The sequence below is a fragment of the Tamandua tetradactyla genome, chromosome 12 (genome assembly GCF_023851605.1).
Source record: "Tamandua tetradactyla isolate mTamTet1 chromosome 12, mTamTet1.pri, whole genome shotgun sequence".
Taxonomy (NCBI): Eukaryota; Metazoa; Chordata; class Mammalia; order Pilosa; family Myrmecophagidae; genus Tamandua; species Tamandua tetradactyla.
In genome coordinates, this window is record NC_135338.1 from 16,997,345 (window position 1) to 17,019,967 (window position 22,623).

General features: G+C 40.9%; 1 protein-coding gene across 3 annotated transcripts in view; it reads left to right on the forward strand.

Moving 5' to 3' along the window:
- Window positions 1–22,623, forward strand: part of LOC143651837 (mitogen-activated protein kinase kinase kinase 9-like) — a 103,588-nt gene that overhangs the window by 12,520 nt on the left and 68,445 nt on the right. For all 3 annotated transcript variants that reach the window (XM_077122660.1, XM_077122662.1, XM_077122661.1), the window contains exon 5: window positions 19,968–20,208. In XM_077122660.1, the coding sequence (XP_076978775.1) occupies window positions 19,968–20,208 (241 nt within the window). The remainder of the gene's footprint in view (window positions 1–19,967; window positions 20,209–22,623) is intronic.

The following is a 22,623-nucleotide window of genomic DNA, read 5'->3' on the forward strand; positions in this document are numbered from 1 at the left end:
CCTTTGTTCTTCCTCATGCAGAAACAGTTTAAAAATTTGTACATGTAGTCACTATCATTATACATTCTAGACATTCCTAGATTATACCACCTCAATCTTTATTGTCTATCTTTCTTTCTCATTTCATTTGTGCCCCCAGCTCTCCTCCCTCTATTATTCCCACATTCGGCTTCATTCATTCATAATTATGTTTTAACATTATTATATTACACTTAGGTAGTATTGTACTGTCCATTTCTGAGTTTTTACATTCAGTCCTGTTGCACAATCTGTGTCCTTTCAGCTCCAATTACCCAATTTCTCTCTCCTGATGGTCTCTTTTGCCAACCAAATTCTCCAAGTTTTTTCAGGAATGTCAGTTCATATCAGTGAGACCATACAATAGTTGTCCTTTTGTTTCTGGCTAATCTCACTCAGCATAATATCCTTAAGGTCCATCCATGTTGTTACATACTTCATAACTTTATTCTGTCTTACAGCTGCATAATATTCCATTGTATGTATATACCACAGTTTGTTTAGCCACTTGCCAGTTAATGGACATTTTGGCTGTTTCCATCTCTTGACAATTGTAAATAATGCTGCTGTAAACATTGGTGTGCAAATGTCTGTATGTGTCCTTGCCCTCATATCCTCTGAGTAGATACCTAGCAATGGTATTGCCGGATCATATGGCAGTTCTATATTTAGCTTTTTGAGGAAACACCCAACTGCCTTCCACAGGGGTTGTACCATTTGACATCCCCACCAACAGTAGGTAAGTGTGCCTCTTTCTCCACATCCTCTCCAGCACTTATCGTTTTCTATCTTATTGATAATGGCCATTCTGGTGGGTGTGAGATGATTTCTCATTGTGGTTTTGATTTGCATTTCTCTAACAGCCATGGAAGTTGAGCATGTCTTCATGTGCCTTTTGGCCATTTGTCTTTCCTCTTCTGAGAAGTGTCTGTTCAAGTCTTTTGCCCACTTTGTAATTGGGTTGGCTGTCTTTTTGTTGTTGAGTTGAACAATCTCTTTATAAATTCTGGATACTAGAACTTTATCTGATATGTCGTTTTCAAATATTGTCTCCCATTAGGCAGGCTGTCTTTTTACTTTCTTGATGAAGCTCTTTGATGCACAAAAGTGTTTACTTTTGAGGAGTTCCCATTTATTTATTTATTTATTTCTTCAATGCTCTTGCTTTGGATGTAAGGTCTAGAAACCCGGCCCCAGGTATAAGATTTATAAGATATTTCTGTACATTTTCTTTTAACAGTTTTATGGTCTTAGATCTAATGTTTAGATCTTTGATCCATTTTGAGTTAACTTTTGTATAGGGTGTGAGATTTGAGTCCTGTCCTCTTTCATTCTTTTGCATATGGATATCCAGTTCTCTAGGCACCATTTATTGAAGAGACTCTTCTGTCCCAGGTGAGTTGGCTTGACTGCCTTATCAAAGATCAATTGTCCATAGATAAGAGGGTCTATATCTCAATACTCTATTCAATTCCATTGGTCAATATATCTGTCTTCATGCCAGTACCATGCTGTTTTGATCATTGTAGCTTCATAATATGCCTTAAAGTCAGGTAGCGTGAGACCTCTGACTTCATTTTTCTCTCAGGATACTTTTAGCTATTCGGTACACGCTGCCTTTCCTGATAAATTTGGTTATTGGTTTTTCTGTTTCTGAAAAGTAAGTTTTTGGGATTTTAATTGGTATTGCATTGAATCTGTAAATCAATTTAGGTTGAACTGACATCTTAACTATACTTAGTCTTCTGATCCATGAACACGGTATGCCCTTCCATCTATTTAGGTCTTCTGTGATTTAACAATTTCTTATAGTTTTCTTTGTATAGGCCTTATGTCTCTTTAGTTAAATTTATTCCTAAACATTTTATTCTTTTGGTTGCTGTTGTAAATGGAATTCTTTTCTTGATTTTCCCCCTTAGACTGTTCATTACTAGTGTATAGAAATACTACAGATTTTTGAGTGTTAATGTTGTAACCTGCCACTTTGCTGTACTCATTTATTAGCTCCAGTAGTTTTGCTGTGGATTTTTTGGGGTTTTCGACATAGGGTATCATATCATCTGCAAACAGTGAGAATTTTACTTCTTCCTTTCCAATTTTGATGCCTTGTGTTTTTTCTTTTGTCTAATTGCTCTGGCTAGAACTTCCAACAGTGCTGAATAACAGTGCGGACAGTGGACATCCTTGTCTTGTTCCTAATCTTAGGGGGAAGTTTTCAGTTTTTCCCCATTAGGGATGTTGTTAGCTGTGGGTATTTCATATATTCCCGTTATCATTTTGAGGAAGTTCCCTTCTATTCCTGTCCTTTGAAGTGTTTTGAACAGAAAAGGATGTTGAATTTTGTCAAATGCCTTTTCTGCATCAATCCAGCTGATCATGTGGTTTTTCTGCTTTGATTTGTTGATGTGGTTTTCTTATGTTGAACCCTCCTTGCATACCTGAAATGAATCCTACTTGATCATGATGTATTAATTCTTCTAATGTGTTGCTGGATTTGATCTGCTAAACTTTTGGTGAGGATTTTTGCATCTATATTCATTAGAGAGATTGGTCTGCGGTTTTCTTTTCTTTCTTTTTTTTGGTAATATCTTTGTCTGACTTTGGTGTGAGGATGATGTTGGCTTCGTAGAAAGATTCTGGAATGTTTGGTAAAATTCACATGTGAAGCCATCTGGTCCTGGACTTTTCTTTTTGGGGAGCTTCTTAATGACTGATTCAGTTTCTTGTGATTGGTTTGTTGGGGTTGTCTATTTCTTCTTGAGTCAATGTTGGTTGTTCATGCCTTTCTAGAAAGTTGTCCATTTTGTCTACATTGTTGTATATATTAGCATAAAGTTGTTCGTAGTATCCTGTCATTACTTCCTTTATTTCTGTGGGGTCAGTGGTTATGTCTCCTCTTCCATTTCTGATCTTATTTATTTGTATCCTCTCTCTTCTTTTTGTCAGTCTTGCTAAGGGTTCATCAATCTTATTGATTTTCTCATAGAACCAGCTTCTGGTTTTGTTGATTTTCTCAATTGTTTTCACATTCTCAATTTCTTTTATTTCTCTCTGATCTTCATTATTTCATTCCTTTTGCTTGCTTTGGGGTTAGTTTGCTGCTCTTTCTCTACTTCTTCCAAGTGGACAATTAGTTCCTCGATTTTTGCCCTTTCTTCTTTTTTGATATAAGCACTTAGGGCAATAAACTTCCTTCTTAGCACTGCCTTCGCTGTGTCCCATAAGTTTTGATGTGCTGTGTTTTCATTTTCATTTGCCTCGAGATATTCACTGATTTCTCTTGTAATTTCTTCCTTGACCCACTGGTTGTTTAAGAGTATGTTGTTGAGCCTCCACATATTTGTGAATTTTCTGACACTGTGCCTATTATTGATTTCCAACTTGATTCCTTTATGATCTGAGAAAGTGTTTTGTATGATTTCAATCTCTTTAAATTTATTGAGACTTGCTTTGTGACCCAGCATATGGTCTGTCCTTGAGAATGATCCATGAGCACTTGAGAAAAAGGTGTATCCTGCTGTTGTGGGGTGTAATGTTTTATAAATGTCTGTTAAGTCTAGCTCATTTATTGTATTATTCAAATTCACTTTTTTCTTTATTAATCCTCTGTCTAGATGTTCTCTCCATTGATCAGAGTGGTAAATTGAAGTCTCCAACTATTATGGTAGATGTGTCTGTTTCTCTTTTCATTGCTTGTCTCACATGTTTGGTACATTCTGACTCGGTGCATAAATACTTATGATTGTTATGTCTTCTTGCTGAATTGTTCCTTTTATTAATACATAGTCTCCTTCTTTGACGCTTTTAACTGTTTTACATTTGAAGTCTAATTGGTTGGATATTGGAATAGCTACTGCTGCTCTTTTCTGATTGTTACTTGCATAAAATACCTTTTCCCAACCTTTCACTTTCAACCTATGTTTATCCTTGTGTCTAAGATGTGTTTCCTGTAGACAGCATATAGATAGGTCCAGTTTTTTAATCCATTCTGCCAGTCTATGTGTTTTCATTGGGGAGTTTAATCCATTGATATTTAGTGTTATTACTGTACGGGTAGTCCTTTCTTCTACCATTTTGCCTTTTGGATTTTATATGTCCTACCTAATTTTCCTTCTTTTTACCTTTACTCATGGTCTTCCTTTCTTCACTCTTCTCCACACCTCTCCTGTCTTTTCATATCTATCTCTAATGCTCCCTTTAGTATTTCTTGCAGAGCTGGTCTCTTGGTCACAAATTCTCTCAGTGATATTTTGCCTGAAAATATTTTAATTTCTCCCTCATTTTTGAAGGACAATTTTGCTGGATATAGAATTCTTGGTTGGTACTTTTTCTCTTTTAGTAATTTAAATATATCATCCCACTGTCTTCTTGCCACCGTGGTTTCTACTGAGAAGTTTACGCATAGTCTTATTGGGCTTTCCTTATTTGTGATGGATTCCTTTTCTCTTGCTCCTTTCAAGATTCTCTCTTTCTCTTTGACCTCTGACATTCTGATTAGTAAGTGTCTTGGAGTATGTTTGTTTGGATCTATTCTCTTTGGGGTATGCTACACTTCTTGGATCTGTAATTTTAAGTCTTTCATAGGAGTTGGGAAGTTTTCAGTGATCGTTTCCTCCATTAGTTTTTCTCCTCCTTTCCCCTTCCCTTGTCCTTCAGGGACACCCACAACACATATATTCGTGCACTTCATATTGTCATTCAATTCCCTGAGTCCTTTCTCATATTTTTCCATTTTTTCCCCTATATTTTCTTTTGCTTGTTAGATTTCAGATGTTTTGTCCTCCAGTTCACTAATCCTATGTTCTGCCTCTCGAAATCTACCATCGTAGTTTTCCATTATTTTTTCATCTCTTCTGCTGTGCCTTTCATTCCCATAAGTTCTGTGATATGTTTTTTCAGAACTTCAGTTTCTTCTTTTTGTTCATTCCTTGCCTTTCTTATATCCTCCGTCAATTCATTGATTTGATTTTTGATGAGGTTTTCGATGTCTGTTCATATATTCTGAATTAATTGTTTCAATTCCTGTATCTCATTTGAATTGTTGGTTTGTTCCTTTGACTGGGCCATATGTTCAGTTTTCCTAGTGTGATTTGTTATTTTTTCCTGGCGTCTAGGCATTTCATTACCTTAATTAGTTTATTCTGGAGATTGTTTTCACTTCTTTTACCTAGGGTTTTCTTGCTGGATGAATTTTGTTGTCTGTCTGTTCTTTGACATTCAGTTCAGCTTTTTGTGGACCTCTGGCTTAGGTTTTGTTTAACAGAGGAGAATTTTTCAGTCTTTCTTTTCTTGTTTCTTGCCCTGCCTTTATGCTGTGCCTTACCTCCCCATCCCACCCTCCACCCCACCCCCTGCCCCTGCAACCTGAACTCTAATTTCTGTCTCCCTGAGCTTGATTTTCTCTGATGCTTTGTTTGTAGTTACCGGGGCTTAACTTTAAAGTCCTTAAGCAATAACAGTCTTGTTTACTTTGACACCAACTTCAGTAGTAAATGCAAACTATGTTGCTATACCCCTCCAGCCCCCCATCTTTATGTAGTTCTTGTCTCATGTTACATTTATATGTAACATGTGGATTGAGTCCCAAACCACTGAATTATCATTGTATTCTATTCACCTGCCTTTTAGATCCTGAGGGAGATAAAAAGTGCAGTTGCAAGCCAAAATTACAATAGTCCTATCATTACAGGTATCCACATTGTTGCCCCACCAGAAATCTCTGCTTCTTCAGGCAGCTTCTAGCTCTTGTCTGTTTTCCTTTCCTTTCAGCCTGTAGAGCCCTGTTGAGCATATGGGGTGGCTCAGGCCCTATGCACCCCAGAAAAACATGTTCTCCAATGCAGTCTGCTCGTGCGGTGTGTGCCCATTGTCAGTAGGAGCTTCTGATGAGGCCACCTCAATGAAGGTGTGGCCCAGCTGGCTCAGGATGGGTCCTGTAATTTGACCAGAGGCCTCATGGGGAAGGAAGGTCACAGGGAGAGAAGGCAGGAGGGTGCCCACGGAGGCTAGAGTCTGTGGGACACTGAAGGGAAGGGGCCGGCCAGGGGAGGCCACCGGGCACACTGTCCAGGGAGGGAGGAGCCTGGGGACAGAGGAGCCCAGAAAGGGAGGAGCCTAGGGAGGAAGGAGCCCAGGGTGGGAGGAGACTGGAGAGGAAGGAGCCTGGGTAGGAGGGAGCCCAGGGAGGGAGGAGCCTGGGGACAGAGGTGCCCGGGGATGGAGGATTCCGGGGTTGGAGGAGCCTGGGGATGGAGGAGACCCAGGAGGGAGGAGCTTGGGAATGGAGGCTACCGGGGATGGAGGAGCCCCAGGAAGGAGGAGCCTGGGCAGGGAGGAGCCTGGGGACAGAGGATTCCAGGGCCCAGGGCCAGAATTGTCTTGAGGACATGTGATCCAGAGGTTCCCAGTGTGTAAGCCAAATGGTGTTTGTTTGGGCAGGTAGGAAACTAAAAGAGCATTTCTTGTAGGGCTGGCGTAGTGGGGACAAACTTCTTCAGCTTTTCTTTATTTGGGAATGTCTTAATCTCACTCTCACATTTTTCAAAAATTTTAATGCAATTTTGTTGATATATATTCACATACCATGTAATCATCCAAAGTGCACGGTGCTCAGAGTATCATCATGCAACTGCATTCATCGTCACAGTCGACTTTTTTGTGTAAAGAATAACATAGACGGAGAATGCAATCAACTTAAACGCATACTGCAACAATTTGTTGTAGAACGAATTTCAGATTTTAGTATGGGCTACAAGTCATAATTTTAGGTTTTTACTGCCATCTGCTCCAAGACACTAGAGACTAAAAGAAGTATCAGTATTATGACTCAGGAGTCATACTCATTTGTTAAATCTGACCTTCTCTGAATAACTCCACCTTCTCTTTGGATCTTCCTCCCAGTCTTTAGGGGTATTTGGACTATGCCCACTGAAACGTTTTCATGTTGGAAGTGGCTGTGGATAATACAGGGTACAGGGAAGGAACTAGTTGATGCTCTGAAGAGGCTGGCTCCTCTGCAGTTTAGGACTTATCTGGCCTAGGGACCCATCTGGAGGTTGTAGGTTTCTGAAAGTAATCCTAGTGCATGGAACCTTTTAGAATCTCATATAAAACCCTAGGTATTCTTTATGTCACCCTCATTTTTGAAAGATGGTTTTATGAGGTAAAGAATTCTTGCTTGCTGATTTTTTGCTTTCTGCCCTTTAATATATCATTCCACTGCCTCCTTGCCTCCATGACTTCCAATGAGAAATCAACACAATCTTTTGAGGCTCCCTTGTATGTGACATGTTGCTTCTCTCTTGTGGCATTCACAGTTCTGACTTTGTGTATGACATTTCACAATTTAATTTTAATATGTCGTGCCATGGGTCTGTTTGGGTTTATCCTGTTTGGAATTCATTGAGTATTTTGCAGATGCATATTCGTGTCTTTTGTTAAATTTGCAAAGTTTTCAGCCTTTATTTCTTTGAATATTATCTCTGTTCCTTAAGTTTGTACCCATCAAATGTTACGGCAGAGCTTTCCTTGATTGCCTGTAGTGAACCCGGAAAAAAAAAAAGGAAAAACAGGTAACACATTCCCCAGCCTTGCATGTTGACCTGTGAGTGCTGTCCTTCAGGGCTTATCCTCATGCTGAGTTTAGAATATAGCTCCAGGCCAAGTTGTAGGGCCTCCCTGGTCCTTTCTGCGCATGAGTCGCAGGCTTGCATGCACACATGGCGCTAGAAAGTCCCCTGTTTACAGGGACACGAATGCCCCCTTTGTCCTAGGAAAGAGTTCCCAGCAGTCCTGGGCCCTGCTGTCTGTGTCCTACAGCAACAGTCCCCTGCCACAGGCAGCACTTTACTGCTTTCCTGCAGCATCCTGTAAGAGAGTTGGGTGAGCAGGTTCTGGGACAGACGGCCAGTCCCACAGACCACCATCAGATAGACGTACATTCTCCCAGAGTGCATGCCGTGGTCTCTCTGCTCCTGTGGAGCCAGGACCAGAGGAGAGGGGTCGAGGGGCTGGCCAGTCCACCACCAGAGCCCCTGGTTTGAAGTAGACTTCTCGATTCAGTGCTCATCCTGTGACCACAGTCTTTTAGCTGTTTTCTGGAGAAAGGTCTTTCTGCACTTCTTGCTAGTTGCTCAAAGCTTCTGTTGGGGGAACGGAGCCCTGAAGCGTCTCAGTTCCTGATTTTTAAAAATGATTTCTTTACCTATTTATTCATTTATATTTTTATTCAAAGACTATATATTGGAGTTACAACTGCAGAGTTTCACTCCAGCTCCTTCTCTGAATTTGTCAACCTTTTGTGCACTGCAAGAAACTTTCCACCTCTGCAAGTCAGATGCAGTGTAGATCAAGATCAGCACTCCTTTCTTTCATTCACGCTAATTGTTTGCAGAAACAACTTATTTCACCATTTTTGATTGTGTTCTTGTTTGTTTTAAATGGGTTAAGTCAGAAACTACCAAGGATCTGCGATATTACCTTACTTACAAATTAACAATTGAATTAGTTTGCCAAAGTTTTACACGTGTGCACATGTACACACATCTGCATGCACATGTACACACACACACACACACACACACACATGCATGCACGAGAACTCTGAGTTAGACAGAGACATGTTGTTACTCAAAGCAGGTGCAGCACCCCAGCATAGTGTGGTGAGCCCCAGATGGTGCCTGCAGGTACAGGGGGACCCCTCACAGTAGAGGAACCCCAAATTGGGGAACTCTGATTTTAAGTAGATGATCTAGTGACCTCAGGAGAGGGAGAACCTTATCTTCATTTTAGAATATTAGCAAATTCTGGGGAGAAGCAGGACGGTCTTTATCTTCACTGCTGGTCTCTCTGTGGATGTTGTGGAATGTCTGCTCTAGAAACATTTTTAAATTGCTGTAAATGCCTTTGCTTGGGGGACCCCTGCTGTGCAGAAATGTGCAGTCTTCCGGGAGTTTTGTCTCCAACAGTTGGGCCTCCCTCCAGCAATACCCCCTTTTCTTGTCTTAAAGCAGAACAAAACCCCTCTCCACCACTTGTCTTCTCCAGCTGCCATTCTTTGTCTTAGTCCCCTACACTCCTGTTCTCCCATCACTCTCTCTTCCCTGCCCCTCCTCTGTCTCTCTCTTTCTTTAAAATTTTTGTTAGAGAAGTTGGGGTTTTACAGACCGATCATGCCTAAAATTACAGGGTTACTGGACACCAACCACCCCACGACCAACCCCTTGTATTGATGTGGAACATTTATTGCAATGGATGATAGTATTTATTTTGTAATTGTGCTCATTTTTTAAATACTTTAATTGCCTTTGTTAATAATTGATGAAAAATTACCAAAATAGTACTATTAACTATCCTCCATAGTTTGTATTAGGTGTATGTTTCCAGTATTACCACCCTATTATTAACACCTTGTATTAGTGTCGTATATTTGTTATAGTTCATGAATCAAACAGCATTCTTGTACTCTTAGCTGTAGTCCATTGTCTACAATTGGGCTTTCTGTGTTATACAGTCCTATACTTTTAATCGTTACTCTAGTAGCATATGTGGCCTCAAGTTTCCCGTTTTAACCACATTCACCTGTATATGGAGTGCTGTTAATTACATGCACAATAATGTGCTGCCATCATCGCCATCTGTTTCCAAGCCATTACAGTCAAGCTAAGTGGAAATTCTGTACAGTCACCTGGTACTCTCCAATCTGGATTGGAGATCTTTGAGTTTCTTATTATAATTAGTTCGTATCAGTGAGATTGTACAATGTTTGTCCTCTTGTGCCTGGCTTCTTGCACTAGACAGTAAGTCCTCAAGGTTCATCCGTGTGGGTCTGCACATCAGGACTTCATTCCCTCTTATGGTTGGGTAGTATTCCATCACATGCATGTACCGTATTTTATTTATCCAGTCATCAGTTGATGGACACTTGGGTTGCTTCTATCTTTTGGCAGTTGGGAATAATGTCACTGTGAACATTGGTGTGAAAATATCAGTTTGAGTCTCTGTTTTCAGTTCTTCTGATTGATGTATATACCAGTATTGATGTATGTACTTGGTATATACCAAGAAGTGGGATTGCCAGATCATAGGATCATTCTGTATTTAGCTTCTGAGCCACTGCCCAACTGTCTTCTACAGCAGTAGCACCATTTTTTTACATTCCCGTCAGCAATAAATGAATTTTCCTATTTCTCCACATTCTCCCCAACACTTAAGTTCTCTGATTTTTCATGGTAGCCATTCTCGTGGGTGTGAAATGATACCTAATTGTGGTTTTCATTTGCATTTCCCTAATAGCTGGTGATGTTGAGCATCTTCTCATGTGCTTTTTCGACATTTGTATGTATCCTCTGTCTATTTGAGCATTTTGTCCATTTTTTAATTAGGCTGTTTGTTTTTTTAATGTTGTAGGATTTCTTTATATATTCTGGATACTAAACTCTCATTGGGTATGTGGTTTCCAAGCATTTTCTCCCATTGGGTAGGACCTCTTTGTAGTATGGATGTTTTGATATGATTTCACCTTCACTATGTTTAAGAAAAAAATGGAGCCTCAGGTTTTGGATTAGCACTGACCTTGGACGAGTTACCTCATGGCCTTGTGTGCTGGCTCCCCACTCCCCACCTACAGACTCTTTTCTCTCCGAGGGCTGTGGTCTTCATCTTACCTGTGAAAATGAACGGAGGTAATTGTTGCACACCTTTGTGTGCCAGCCTGTCACGGCTGCTCAGGGGCTCACTAGGGCCCTGGACAGGTAGCTCCCTAGATCCCCGGAAGGCGTTTGTTCTCAGTAGATGCGCACTTCCCTTTCTGTAGCATGCATTTAAGTGGAAGGTAACACTAACTGGTGAGTGTCCTCCTTGGCCTGCAGCCAGGCCCACAAGACCTTTCTCCACCCCAGGAGTCAATGGCTTGGAGGGCCGGGCTGGAGGCAGGCCCTTGGCTACAGTGCAGCCACTCCAGAGCGGTCACCTGTAAGATGGACATTCTTCATCTTACCAAACCCCAGGGGGCACACGGTAAAGTTAATATGCATAAAATAAGTGCATGTAAAGCACTTAGGACAGGTTATAGCAGGAAGAACTCTCATTGGTGGGGGTGGGGGTCTCGTTTTTAAAAGTATTGGTTTTCTTTAAGTAGTGATTTTGTAACTTGCAATACCACAGTGACTGAGCCAGAGAATTGACCTAAGCAGTGTCCGCAGTGAACTGATTGAACAAGGAGCCTCCTTAGAGCCAGGGATACTGACTGTTAGGTCAAATCTGCTCACACTGTGGGCAGCTCAGAGTGTGGCTGTCCACCAGCTGAGGGCAGGGAGCTGTCAGGGAGTGCAGCAGTGCACCCCAGACTGCACGGTGTGGCGTCCCATCAGCTCCACCAGCTCCCAGCCCTGCGTTCTGACACTTGGTGGGTGTGGGAGCTGTTAGGGAGCACATTAGTGCACCAAAGAAGTTTTATGCCCACAGGAAGATAAAATAGGCTAAAACCAACCAGCAGACTGAAACAGAAGCAGTCCTGAGCCTACCTTGATGGTGAGGGAAAACATGCCCCAAGTGCCCTTCTTGATTGGCATGTGGCTGCTGTCAGGGAGTTCCTGCCAGGAATTCCCCAGGCCACCTGCAGGCACCCCGAGTTCCTCCCAGTTCCACTTACCCACCAGTCTTTTTCATCACCCTGAGTTAGCATAGCCAGGATTCTCAACATTTAAAGTTTTGAATGACAGTTTTTAAAGAATAATACTTGAAGCATTTTAAAGACTGGGAAATAAATTATTTGTGTAGGCATCCTTAATTTAGGACCTAATAGTATTATGTAATGATTCTCTTTCTTAATTGTATAGCTCTTTATTGGTTATAAAACACTTTTACATAAATGTTATTTATTCCCAGGGGTCAAGAAAAATTCTGCCCCCTCCCCCCACCAGGAGTATGTTAAACACCGGAATAGCTAAGCCTTGTCAAAATCGATGTATTTCTAAAGATATGTATTTTTTCTTGATTCTAACAATCCAATTTATAGTTTATATGTCACTGCTTCATTTGATGATTTAGAGAATAAAATAAGCATGAGTGCATTCTAAAGTAGTGGTTATGAAGTATAATATATGGTATTCATTAATGATCAGAATGTCATTCTAGCATAATTATCAGTGGAGCACTAATGTCTAAAATGACCTTAAGGAAAAAGCTGTTTGAAAAATTGAGTAATATATCCAGAAACCAGTCCGGTAGTGGGAAACTTGGTGTCGAAAGGTGCTGCAGGAAGTGCCTGCTGCCCTAGCCTCCGATGTTCTCAGTAACATAAATCAATTAATGTGGAAACAAAAATTCAGTTAGCCCATTATACTCTTAGTTTGTGAGTAACATAGACTTGGACTATTACTGAAATGTTGTGTTTTGCATATAAGGCTTATAATCTGCTCAGTGTTTATATACAGGGATACAGGGACTGGACACAGACTTGGTTAGCCAGTGTAAAAGGACTTGGCCAAATATCGTTTCCCCAAAGGTTCTAAATTAATTCACTGCACATATTAAACAAAATCAGTCATAATATTGGAACAAATTAGAGCTAACATCAGAGTTTCTGTGTAGTTACATCATCTTGGCTAAATGCTTTTCTCTGGAAGCTGGCTAAGGAGCCGTGCACAGGCATCGATGGGAGGGGAGCCTTGGTGGGCGGCCCCTTCCCCCAATCCCCAGCCCCACCCCAGTACCCAGACCTCCTGAGGTTCCTCTACCCTTGACCTTATCATCGTCCACAAAGGAAATGACCAGCAGCCTGGAGGTTCCAGGTTGAGAAATAGGTACATAGACAAAATTTCAAAAGAAAAAATTATTCTCTGAATGTCCACAGGAATGGTAGTTATAATTTGATGCCCCTGAGAAAGTGTAAAAGATGGATAACTTCCTGGCATGAAATTGTGAGCAGTAACTAAGAAATTCTGACCTGAGCATAGGAAGGGACGTTTGAGGAGTCTGGTGTAGCCGTATACCAGCTTCTCAGGTGTCCAGAGATCGCTTGGATCTCTGCCAGGAGCAGAGTGAGCTAGGGCCCGAAGGAAAGAATAAGGACAAGAGAATGAATAAATGCAGACATCTTTTCTTCTGTTAGGGCAAGTTAAGTAGTTCCCCTAACTGTACTTCCATGACATGGTAACTTGTTACTGTAGAGATGTAAAGCAGTTGCAGGTGTTAGCACCTGGGGATGGGGTGCTGCTATTCCTGACCCCCAGATGCAGGGGACAGCTGGAACTGGGCAGTGGGCGGTGGCTGGGAGGATCCAGGAGGGGCAGGCACTGTGGGAGTCTGGAATCTGGACCTCTGTTTATATTTTTGAGGACTTTTACCTCTGAATATAACTTTTTTTCGTTACTGTCAATTTTGGTATCGGATATGCTTCCTTCATATAATAAATTGAGTAACCTTTATGTCCCCTTCCTCCCCTCCCTTCCTTCCTTCACCTCTTTTTTGTTGTTTCCAAAACAGAAGGAGAAATTAATAATTATCTGTTTCCTGAATTTTTGAGAGTATTCATAAACTTTTAAAGCCTACTTCTTTCTTGTATACAATTCTTAAAATATATTCAGTTCCATCCATGCATTCATGCTTATTAATCCTTTAGCTTTTCCAGCTTCTTGAATTAGTTTTGTGATCCAAAATATCGTCCATTTAATTGAGATTAGAGGCTTGTATTTCTTTCTTTTTTTCCCCTCAATTCTCTTTACATTTAGTAGGAATGAAGTAATTAAATTAAAGTAGAACAAGCTTGACGGACAATCAAGTCTGTGTTGGTTTGCATCAGTTCACAAGGGTCCCTTAGAGTAGGGGCTCTTTTGCAGAAACTCGGGTTCTTGTGTTATCCCTCACTGTGTATGTTCAGTAAAAGAAAGGCCTGGTGGGGAATTAGAAGGAGTGATCGGGGTAACTTCAAATGAGGGAACTTGTGGCGACGTCCTGAAAATCGCACTTCCACTCTCACAGGCGAAAAGCACAGTGCTTTTTCCACAGGGCTCCTGGGTCCTGGGGCATGTCCCCGGGGTGGTGGCAGGTCTGCACTGGCAGCTGGCAGGTGTCCTCTGGCAGGCCTCCATGCTCTCGCCGCGCTGCTTCCGGGTGTCCCACAGGTTTGCTCATCCCTGGGCTCTGTCCTTCACTTGTTGGAAAATTGCCTCTGCTTCCCTGTCGATGCTTTCCTGATGGAAGATGCTGTCTTCAGGGAGAAATAAATTCATCTCTCCATTGTATTCTTGAGTGCTTATATTTAATTTCATACCAACAATGCTTAATTGCATTATACTTATATTATTATACTTAGTATATCGCACTTATTATTATACTTATATTCATTTTTGTATTCACTCCTCATCTTATTTTATTTTAATGAGCCTCATTTTTATTAACATGATTTGTCTAGTTATCTCTTTAAAGAAGCAGTTCATAGATTTATCTCATTTATTAATATCTGTTTTACCTCTTTTTCTTTTTAAATAGTGTCTTGAGTTAAAATTTAATTTGCTTAGCAATAAAAAAAATCAGGGCAATGGGGTGAATTTGATGACAGACATAGTGAAAAAGGACAGAGGGTGTATTCTTTCTAAACAGTACACATATATATACATATATATGTAGGTATTTTTTCCCCATTTGGACCCTTAAAGGACTCGACTAGTACTCTGATTATCAGCCCACCACAGTCTGAGATGTATCCTAGTATTATAGTAAACTACACAGAATTACAGGGACTTATTTCCATTCTGGACTCCAGGAGTTTGGAGTGATTAAATGAGCTTTCCAGACAGGTTGATTCAGACTATGTGTCACAGACAATTTAGGTTCTAGACATTATAAACTCTGTCTTTTGTCTCATATGTTAGCTGAAGGTCTAGAATACATACATATCTTTTACCTTGTATTCTGATTTACCTTAGACCTAGCCAGATTGGCTTTTGTGTTAGTTAGATTCAGTTGTCAACTTGGTCAGGTGAGCATACCTAGTTTTGTTGCTGCGGACACAAACCAATGGTAACCTGAATCTCGTCTGTTGCTAATTACATCTGCAGTCGGCTAGGAGGCGTGTCTGCTACAATGAGTGATGTTTGACTTAATTGGCTGGTACTTAAATGAGAGAACACAATGTAGCAAAGCCTAGCAGCTCAGCATTCCTCATCTCAGCACTAGCAGCTCAGTCTAGGCCTTTGGAGATGCAGAAAGAAGTCACCCCTGGGAAAGTTGTTGGAACCCAGGGGCCTGGAGAGAAGACCAGCAGAGACCATCTTGTGCCTTCCACGTAAGAAAGAACCTCAGTGGAAAGTTAGCTGTCTTTCCTCTGAAAAACCAACAAAATAAATCCCCTTTTATTAAAAGCCAATCTGTCTCTGGTGTGTTGCATTCTGTCAGCTAGCAAACTAGAACAGCTTTGTTTTTAACTCTCATTGAGGACTGATCTCTTTTTCGGTTGCTTTAACTGTTTATTGCATATGGCTGTGCTGACCTTCAGGGGTGTCAGGCTGGGACTTTTGTATGACTGGGTCACATTTTCCTGTCAATGTATGGATTTGTTTCTTTACTTTTTCTTTATTTATTAAGATAAATTATAGGTTTACAGAAAATAATGCATAAAATACAGAGTTTCCATATATCACCATTTTCATAGCACCTTGCATTGGTGTAGTATATTTGTTACAATTGATGAGAGAAGACTTTTGTAATTAGGGTTCATTGTTTTTTAATGTGCTACAGTCCTTTCTCTTTATTTTCTAAATTTTTATTCTAGGAACCTAAAATTTCTCCTTTGAACCACATTCAAATATATATTTCAGTGATGTTAATGACATTCACAAAGCTGTGCTACCGTCACCACTATCCATTTCCAAAAATTCTCAGTCACCCCAAACAGAAACTCTGTAGCAATTAAGCATTATGTTCCCCTTCCTTATCCCCACCCTGGTCCCTGGTAACCTGTAGTCTAGTTTCTGACTCTAGGAATTTGCTTATTCTAATGATTTCATTTTAGTGATATCATACACTCTTTGTCCTTTTGTGCCTGGCTCATTTCACTCAGCATAATGTCCTCAGGGTTCATTCATGTTGTCGCATGCATCAGGTCTTTATTCCTTCTTACAGCTGAATAATATTCCATCATAAGTGTAGATCACATTTTGTTTATTCATTCGTCAGTGACGGACACTATTCCAACCAGTCATTTGCCCATTCTTTAATTGGGTTGTATGTCTTTTTGTTGTTGAATTTTAGAATTTCTTTTTTTCTAATACAAGACCATGAAGATGCTTCTTTATGTTTTCTTCAGGAAGGTCTAGCTTTTATTTTAAGGTCTTTGACCCATTTTTTAGTTGATTTTTGCATATGATGTGAGGTAGGGGCCCTCCTTTTCTTTTTTTGCATATGGGCATCCAGTTTTCCCAACACTGTTTGTTGAAGTCCAGTTGAGTGGACCTGGCATCCTTGTCAAAAATCCATTGACTGTAGATATAAGGATGATTTCCAAGCTCTCAGTTTGAGACCATTGGTTTCTGTGTCTGTCCTTGTGTCAGTACCATGCTGTTTGATTGTTGTGACTTTGTATTAATTTTAAGATCAGGAAATGTGAGTCCTCCAACTTTGTTCTTCTTTTCCAACATGGCTTTGACTGTTCAGAGCCCTTTACCCTTCCATATTAATTTGATGATTGGCTTTTCCATTTCTTCAAATAAGGCAGTTGTAATTTTGATTGGAAGTGTGTTGACTCTGCAGATGACTTTGGGTAGAATTGACATCTTAACAATATATTTAGTCTTTTAAACTGTGAACATCATATGTCCTTCCATTTATTTAGGTCTTCATTGATTTCTTAATGTTTTATAGTTTTTTTGTGTATAAGTCCTTTACATCCTTGGTTAGATTTATTACTAGATATTTGATTACTTTTGTTGCTATTATGAACAAGATTTTTTTCTTCCAGTTTTCATTACTGGACATTCATTCATAAAATTAGTAGAGAAACACTACTAATTTTGGGGTGTTGACTGTGTACCTTTCCACTTTGCTGAATTCGCTACTTAGTTCTTGTAGCTTTGTTTTCACTAGTGAGTATGATGTTCCTTGTGGGTTTTTCATATATGCCCTTTATTATGTTCAGGACATTTCTTTCTATTCCTCTTTTTCTAAGTGATTTTATCAAGAAAGGATGCTGTATTTTGTCAGATGCTTTTTCTGCATTAATCGAGATGATCATTTGATTTTTCCCCTTTGTATTACTAATGTGGTATATTATGCTAATTGATTTTCTTATGTAAAACCACCCTTGCATACCTGGGATAAAACCCACCTGATCACAGTGTATAATTCTTTTCATGTGCTGTTGGATTCAATTTGCAAGTAATTTGTTGTGAATTTTTGCATATATTTATAAGGATATGGAATTGTAATTTTCTTTTCTTTTGATACGTTTATCAGGCTTTAGCTTTGGTGTGAGGGTGATGTTGGTCTCATAGAATGACTTAGTGTTTTTGGAAGCATTTGAGTAGTATTAATGATATTTTGCCTGGATATTTGTTTAAATTCAACTATGAAACCATCTACTCCTGGGTTTCTTTGTTGGGAGGTTTTTGATTACTGATTGTGGTGGCTTGGAGCTGTATCTAACCCAGAAAATCATATTCTTAAAATTTTGAATCTGTTAATCTATGAACTCGTTGTAAGTAGGTCCTTTTTATGAGATTATTTTGGTTTGAGTGTGGCCCACTTTGATCAGTATGAGTCTTAATCCTCTTACTGGAGTCCTTTATAAGCAGAATGAAATTCAGATGAAGAAAGAGAAAGCCCGAGGAAGCAAGCAGCTGAAGGTCACCGGAACCTGGAATAGAAGAGAGAGGCTACCTCGTGCACTGCCAGGTGACACAGGGCCCAGGACCAAGGGCCACCAACATCCAGCCCAGAGCACCAGTCTTTGGGAAGAAAGCATCACTGTGATGATGCCTTGATTTGGACTTTCTTTTAGCCTCAAATCCAAGAATTAATGAATTCCTGTTGTTGACTTCAACCCACTGCATGGTGCTTGCTTGGCCAGCCAAGGAAGTAAAGGCACACTTGCTTTCCCACTAGTTACTGATTTGCTGAGACCTTATGCTTCTTCTCCTCAAGTCAGTGAGGGAAGTTTGTAGGTGTCTAGGGATTTGTCTTCTTCATCTAAGTTATCTAATTTCTAGGTGTACAGTTGTCCACAGTAGTCTTTTTTATTTCTGTGGGGTTGGTAGTAATGTTCCCCTTTTCATTTCTGATTTCAGTAATTTGTCTCTGACTTTTTCTTTCTCAGTCTAGCTAAAGGTTTGTCAATTTCATTGCTCTCCTCAAAGAACCAGTGTTTGGTTTTGTTGATTCTCTGTTTTTCTATTCTCTGTTTCTTTATCTCTGCTCTCCTCTTTTTTTTCTTTCTTTCTGCTTACTTTGGGTTTAGTTATTTTTTTTCTTGATTATCCAGTTTTGAGGTTAGGTCTCCGATTTGGGATTTTCCTCCTTTTTTTAATGTGAGTAAAACTATAAACTGCCCTCTCAGCACTGCCTTTGCCATGTCCCTTAGTTTTGGTATGTTGTATTTTCATTTTCATTTACCTCCAGATGTTTCCTCATTTTTCCGTGATTTCTTCTTAGACCCATTGGTGTTTAACATTAGGTTGTTTAATTTCCACATATTTGTGAGTTTTCCATTTCTCCCTCTGTTACTGGTTTCTAGCTTCATTCCATTGTGGTCGGAGCAGATAACTATATGTGATTTTTGAATTTTCTAATTTTTTCTAGGTTTTAAACTTTTTACACATCCTTTGTTCTTTTTCCTCTTTTCTCTCCTGTTTCCTGATTCCATACCCCCCACTTTCTTCCTGAGAACCAGTGTTGTGTTCATTTATAAATTAATGCAGAAGGATAAAGGAGAAACTTGAAAGAGGTTCTGCCCACCTGTATGCTTCCACCCTAATTCTCAGAGCAGAATGGAAAGGACCATTCTTGGCTCAGGATATGGGAATCGAAATGGGATTTTTGTCCCACTTCTACTCCTCCAGGTTTCTGTCTCCTGCTCTCCTTCTGAGAAGGAAAAGAGAGTTCTCTGTCTGCATTTTTTGAGATTCTCTGGCTGTCTTGAATTGCTGCAGAGGCACAGCCTGCTCTGGGATGACATCTTACATGTTCACTAAAAGTTCATTTCAGGGGTGTGTGGCAGAACAGCAGGCAAGTTTGGTTTTGGCAAAGACTTCAGGGAATGTTCTCTCTTCTTGCTGTGCTCTCAAGAACTTTCCAGAGCAAATTATTATCCTTTTGAACCAGATGAGAGTTAAAACCACGTGCCTCAGTGGACTTATTCATCAAATAAAGAAAGATTTAGATGGCATGCCTGACATACTTCTTGAACAGTCATCCTAAAAATATATTTGTTTTTATTTGAATGTTAGGTGATGCCTTGAGGGTGATTCATTTGCAATGGGCATATTTAAAGTTAAATCACATTAACTTAGTTCTGTTTGTCTTTTTTTTTAATCCTTTATAAAATGAAAAAAAATAAAATAGAACTTAGACTGCGGAGTTCAAATACATGACTATAGTTTTCAGCCACAGACAATTTTAAACAAGGTTCAAAGAGTAGCTGGGAGCTCGCAGCTTCCCTCTCTAGGGGTTGGCCTGTGGCTTTAGCTACTCAGGCTGCATCCTCAGTATGCCTATGTTATGCCTTCCTTTCCCCACCATCCATGGTGGTTAGGGGCTCATTGATCAGTTAACTACCAGCCTCCTCTCCCCACTGGAGACTTGGAGCATGGGACACCTACAAGTACAAGTTCTGCAGGGCCTGGCCAGTCCCTCAGGTTGCCATGAGCACTTGCCCTCTGGGGTCTCTGGCCTTACCCCCCTAACTGCTGTGCACTCAGTGTCCTGCTTCTCTCTCATGGTTCCCACCTGTCCTGCAGGAGCTCCGCACCTGGGAGGAGGAGCTGACTTGGGCTGCACTCCAGCAGAAGAACCTGGAAGAGCTGCTGCGGTGCAGGGAGCAGGAGCTGGCTGAGTGGGAGATTGACATCCTGGAGTGGGAGCTTAACATCATCCTCCACCAGCTGTGCCAGGAGAAGCCCCGACTGAAAAAACGCATGGGCAAGTTCAGGAAGAGCCGGCTGAAGCTCAAGAATGGCAACCACATCAGCCTTCCCTCTGGTCAGTGGCCAATGAGAATTGGGGGGACAAGAGACACAGAGAATGGAGACAAGACAGGATTCTGATCAAGTCTCGTTTATTGAGGGCGAATCCGGGGTAATTATACAGCAAGAAAGGGGAAGTGACTTGTATCGGGTGTTAGCAGAGGTTGGGCGTTATTCTGCGGTTAAGCAACTTAACCGCAGAGGCCAAGCTGGGAAAGACAGTTGGGAAAGGCAGATTAGCCAAGGCTCATCAGCCGATTTCAGGGAATCAGCAGAGCAGAAGTGAGAGAAGAAGGAACTTAACTTGAGATAATACATAAGGTGGCGTCAGACCACAAGATAGCCGGCACACTACCAGTGCCATAAGCAGTTTCCCACAGGTCCCTCTTTTTTATTATTTTCAAAAAAGGGTGGAGACTGCACAACGGCCTATCCCAAGGGGACTGTGCCTGTCTTAGGTCGGGACGCCACAAAGTAGGCAACCTGAAACCTTACCTGTCATGGAGGCTTAGGGCAGCATAGGGCCAGGCCTCTGGCTTAGGTGGTAGATTGCTCAGACTAAGGTGTCCAGTTGCCCGTCATTGGCTACCCAGTCCAGCACTCTGGAATGCACAGATGGAGTGTTTTTTATAGGTATTCATTACCATCGCAATCTGCCGTGGCCAGTCTATGATAGTGGACCTGAAGGGGCTGCATTTTTATGGCATCAATTTGTTGTCTCAAGAAAGCCATCAATTTATTGAAAAGGATAGGTCCTAGTGAAATTAGTATTAGTAAGCCAATCAAGGGTCCTAGAAGTGGGAGAAAATAAGGCAATAGTCCATTAAACCCGCTCCACAGAGGATTTTCAGCCAGTTCTTTTCTTCTTTTTACCAAGTCTTCTTGCAGTTTCTTAATTTTGTCTCTGACGATGCCTGATTTATTGGTATAGAAGCAGTAGCATTCCTGTAAAGCCAAGCATATTCCCCATGTTCTGCAGTTAATAAATCTAGCCGTCTTCGATTTTGTAGGACTACCTCGGCAAGGGAGTCTAACTGGTCTTGAACGTCCTGAATAGTGCTTGATAAAGCTTGCACATCCTCAATTAATTGTTTGGATAATTTAGTATATTGCGTGATAGAAATCCCTAAACCAGCAGATCCAGTACCTAAAGCTCCAAGAATACCTATCGTAGCTAGGAGGGGAAGCATCTGCACGGCCCTTTTGTGGCAGCCAGCAATAAGGTCTAGTCTGGGGATAGGTACTGGCTTCTCCCCTCTGATGACATTGATGTTAGGAAGGAGTATACCTAAGACACACAACCCAGTCCAGTTTTGTGGGAGTGTAGTATAAGCAAGGTTACCGCCGCATATGAATACAGTGCCGTTAGTGGGACAGAGGGGATCAGAGATATTGATTGTCTCCTGACAACCGATAGAGAGCACGCTGAGATCTATCTTATTACTATCATTAGAGGATGGTGAGGAGAAGCAAAGAGTGCTGTTCTCAAACTTAGGCAGCACTTGGAAAGGTATGGAGATACTGCAAGAGCTAGAGAGGTTGCCATAGGTATTATTGCGTGGTGGCAAGGCAAGGGGCAGGGGGCCTCCCATCCGTAGGCAAAGCCAGCAATCAGAAGCCAAATCTGGGTTGGAGATATTAAGTAACTTCCAAGTGGCAGTTAAAATGTCAAACATTTGGGGGTCTAGATTTATATCTTGGATTTTTATTTTAGCTAGTGGGTGATAATGGAGCTGAGGATACAAGTGATCAATCATTATTTGTAATTTTTTCTTGACTACGAGCTCTCTGGCCTGATCTTGTGGACCTCCTTCGTCTGACATGTGTATTGGAGGTGTAGGTGGCCAGCACACCTCCTTCCCTATTTTGGCGTCACTGCCGCCACAGTTGCTTAGTCGGAGCTTAGAGCTGCCTATGCCTTCAGGCGGCTTAAACATTAAATCTGTGCGAGCCAATTTAGTAAAGTAGTAAGTTTTGCTATTACTTTTGTCTATGCACTGTGAATACGCCATATAGCATTGGGCATTAATAGAGGGATATATTGTGGTACAATTACACTTCGGTAATACCCCATTAATGGGGAATTCTAGGTCAGGGGGCTTCAAACAAACCCATCTTTGATTATTCCCTACCTCGGAGGCGTGGCCAGTTAATAGATAGGCTACCTTCTCCCCACAATTACGCTGCAACGAGTATGTTCCCACCAAGGGGGGTTGCCCAACTGTTTCTACGCAATCGCAAGCATTTTTATGGATCTTGTTTATCAGCTTTCGGATGGCCTCTGGGTCATCCATGCCACCAAAAGTATATTTTAGGAGCAAGCATAAGATGGCAAGTATAGAGGGCAGTATTCTTGGTGAAGTCATTTTTAATCAATGTTGTTGGCCCGCTTCTTTAAGGAGGGAGACAAGCTAACATTACAATGCACCCT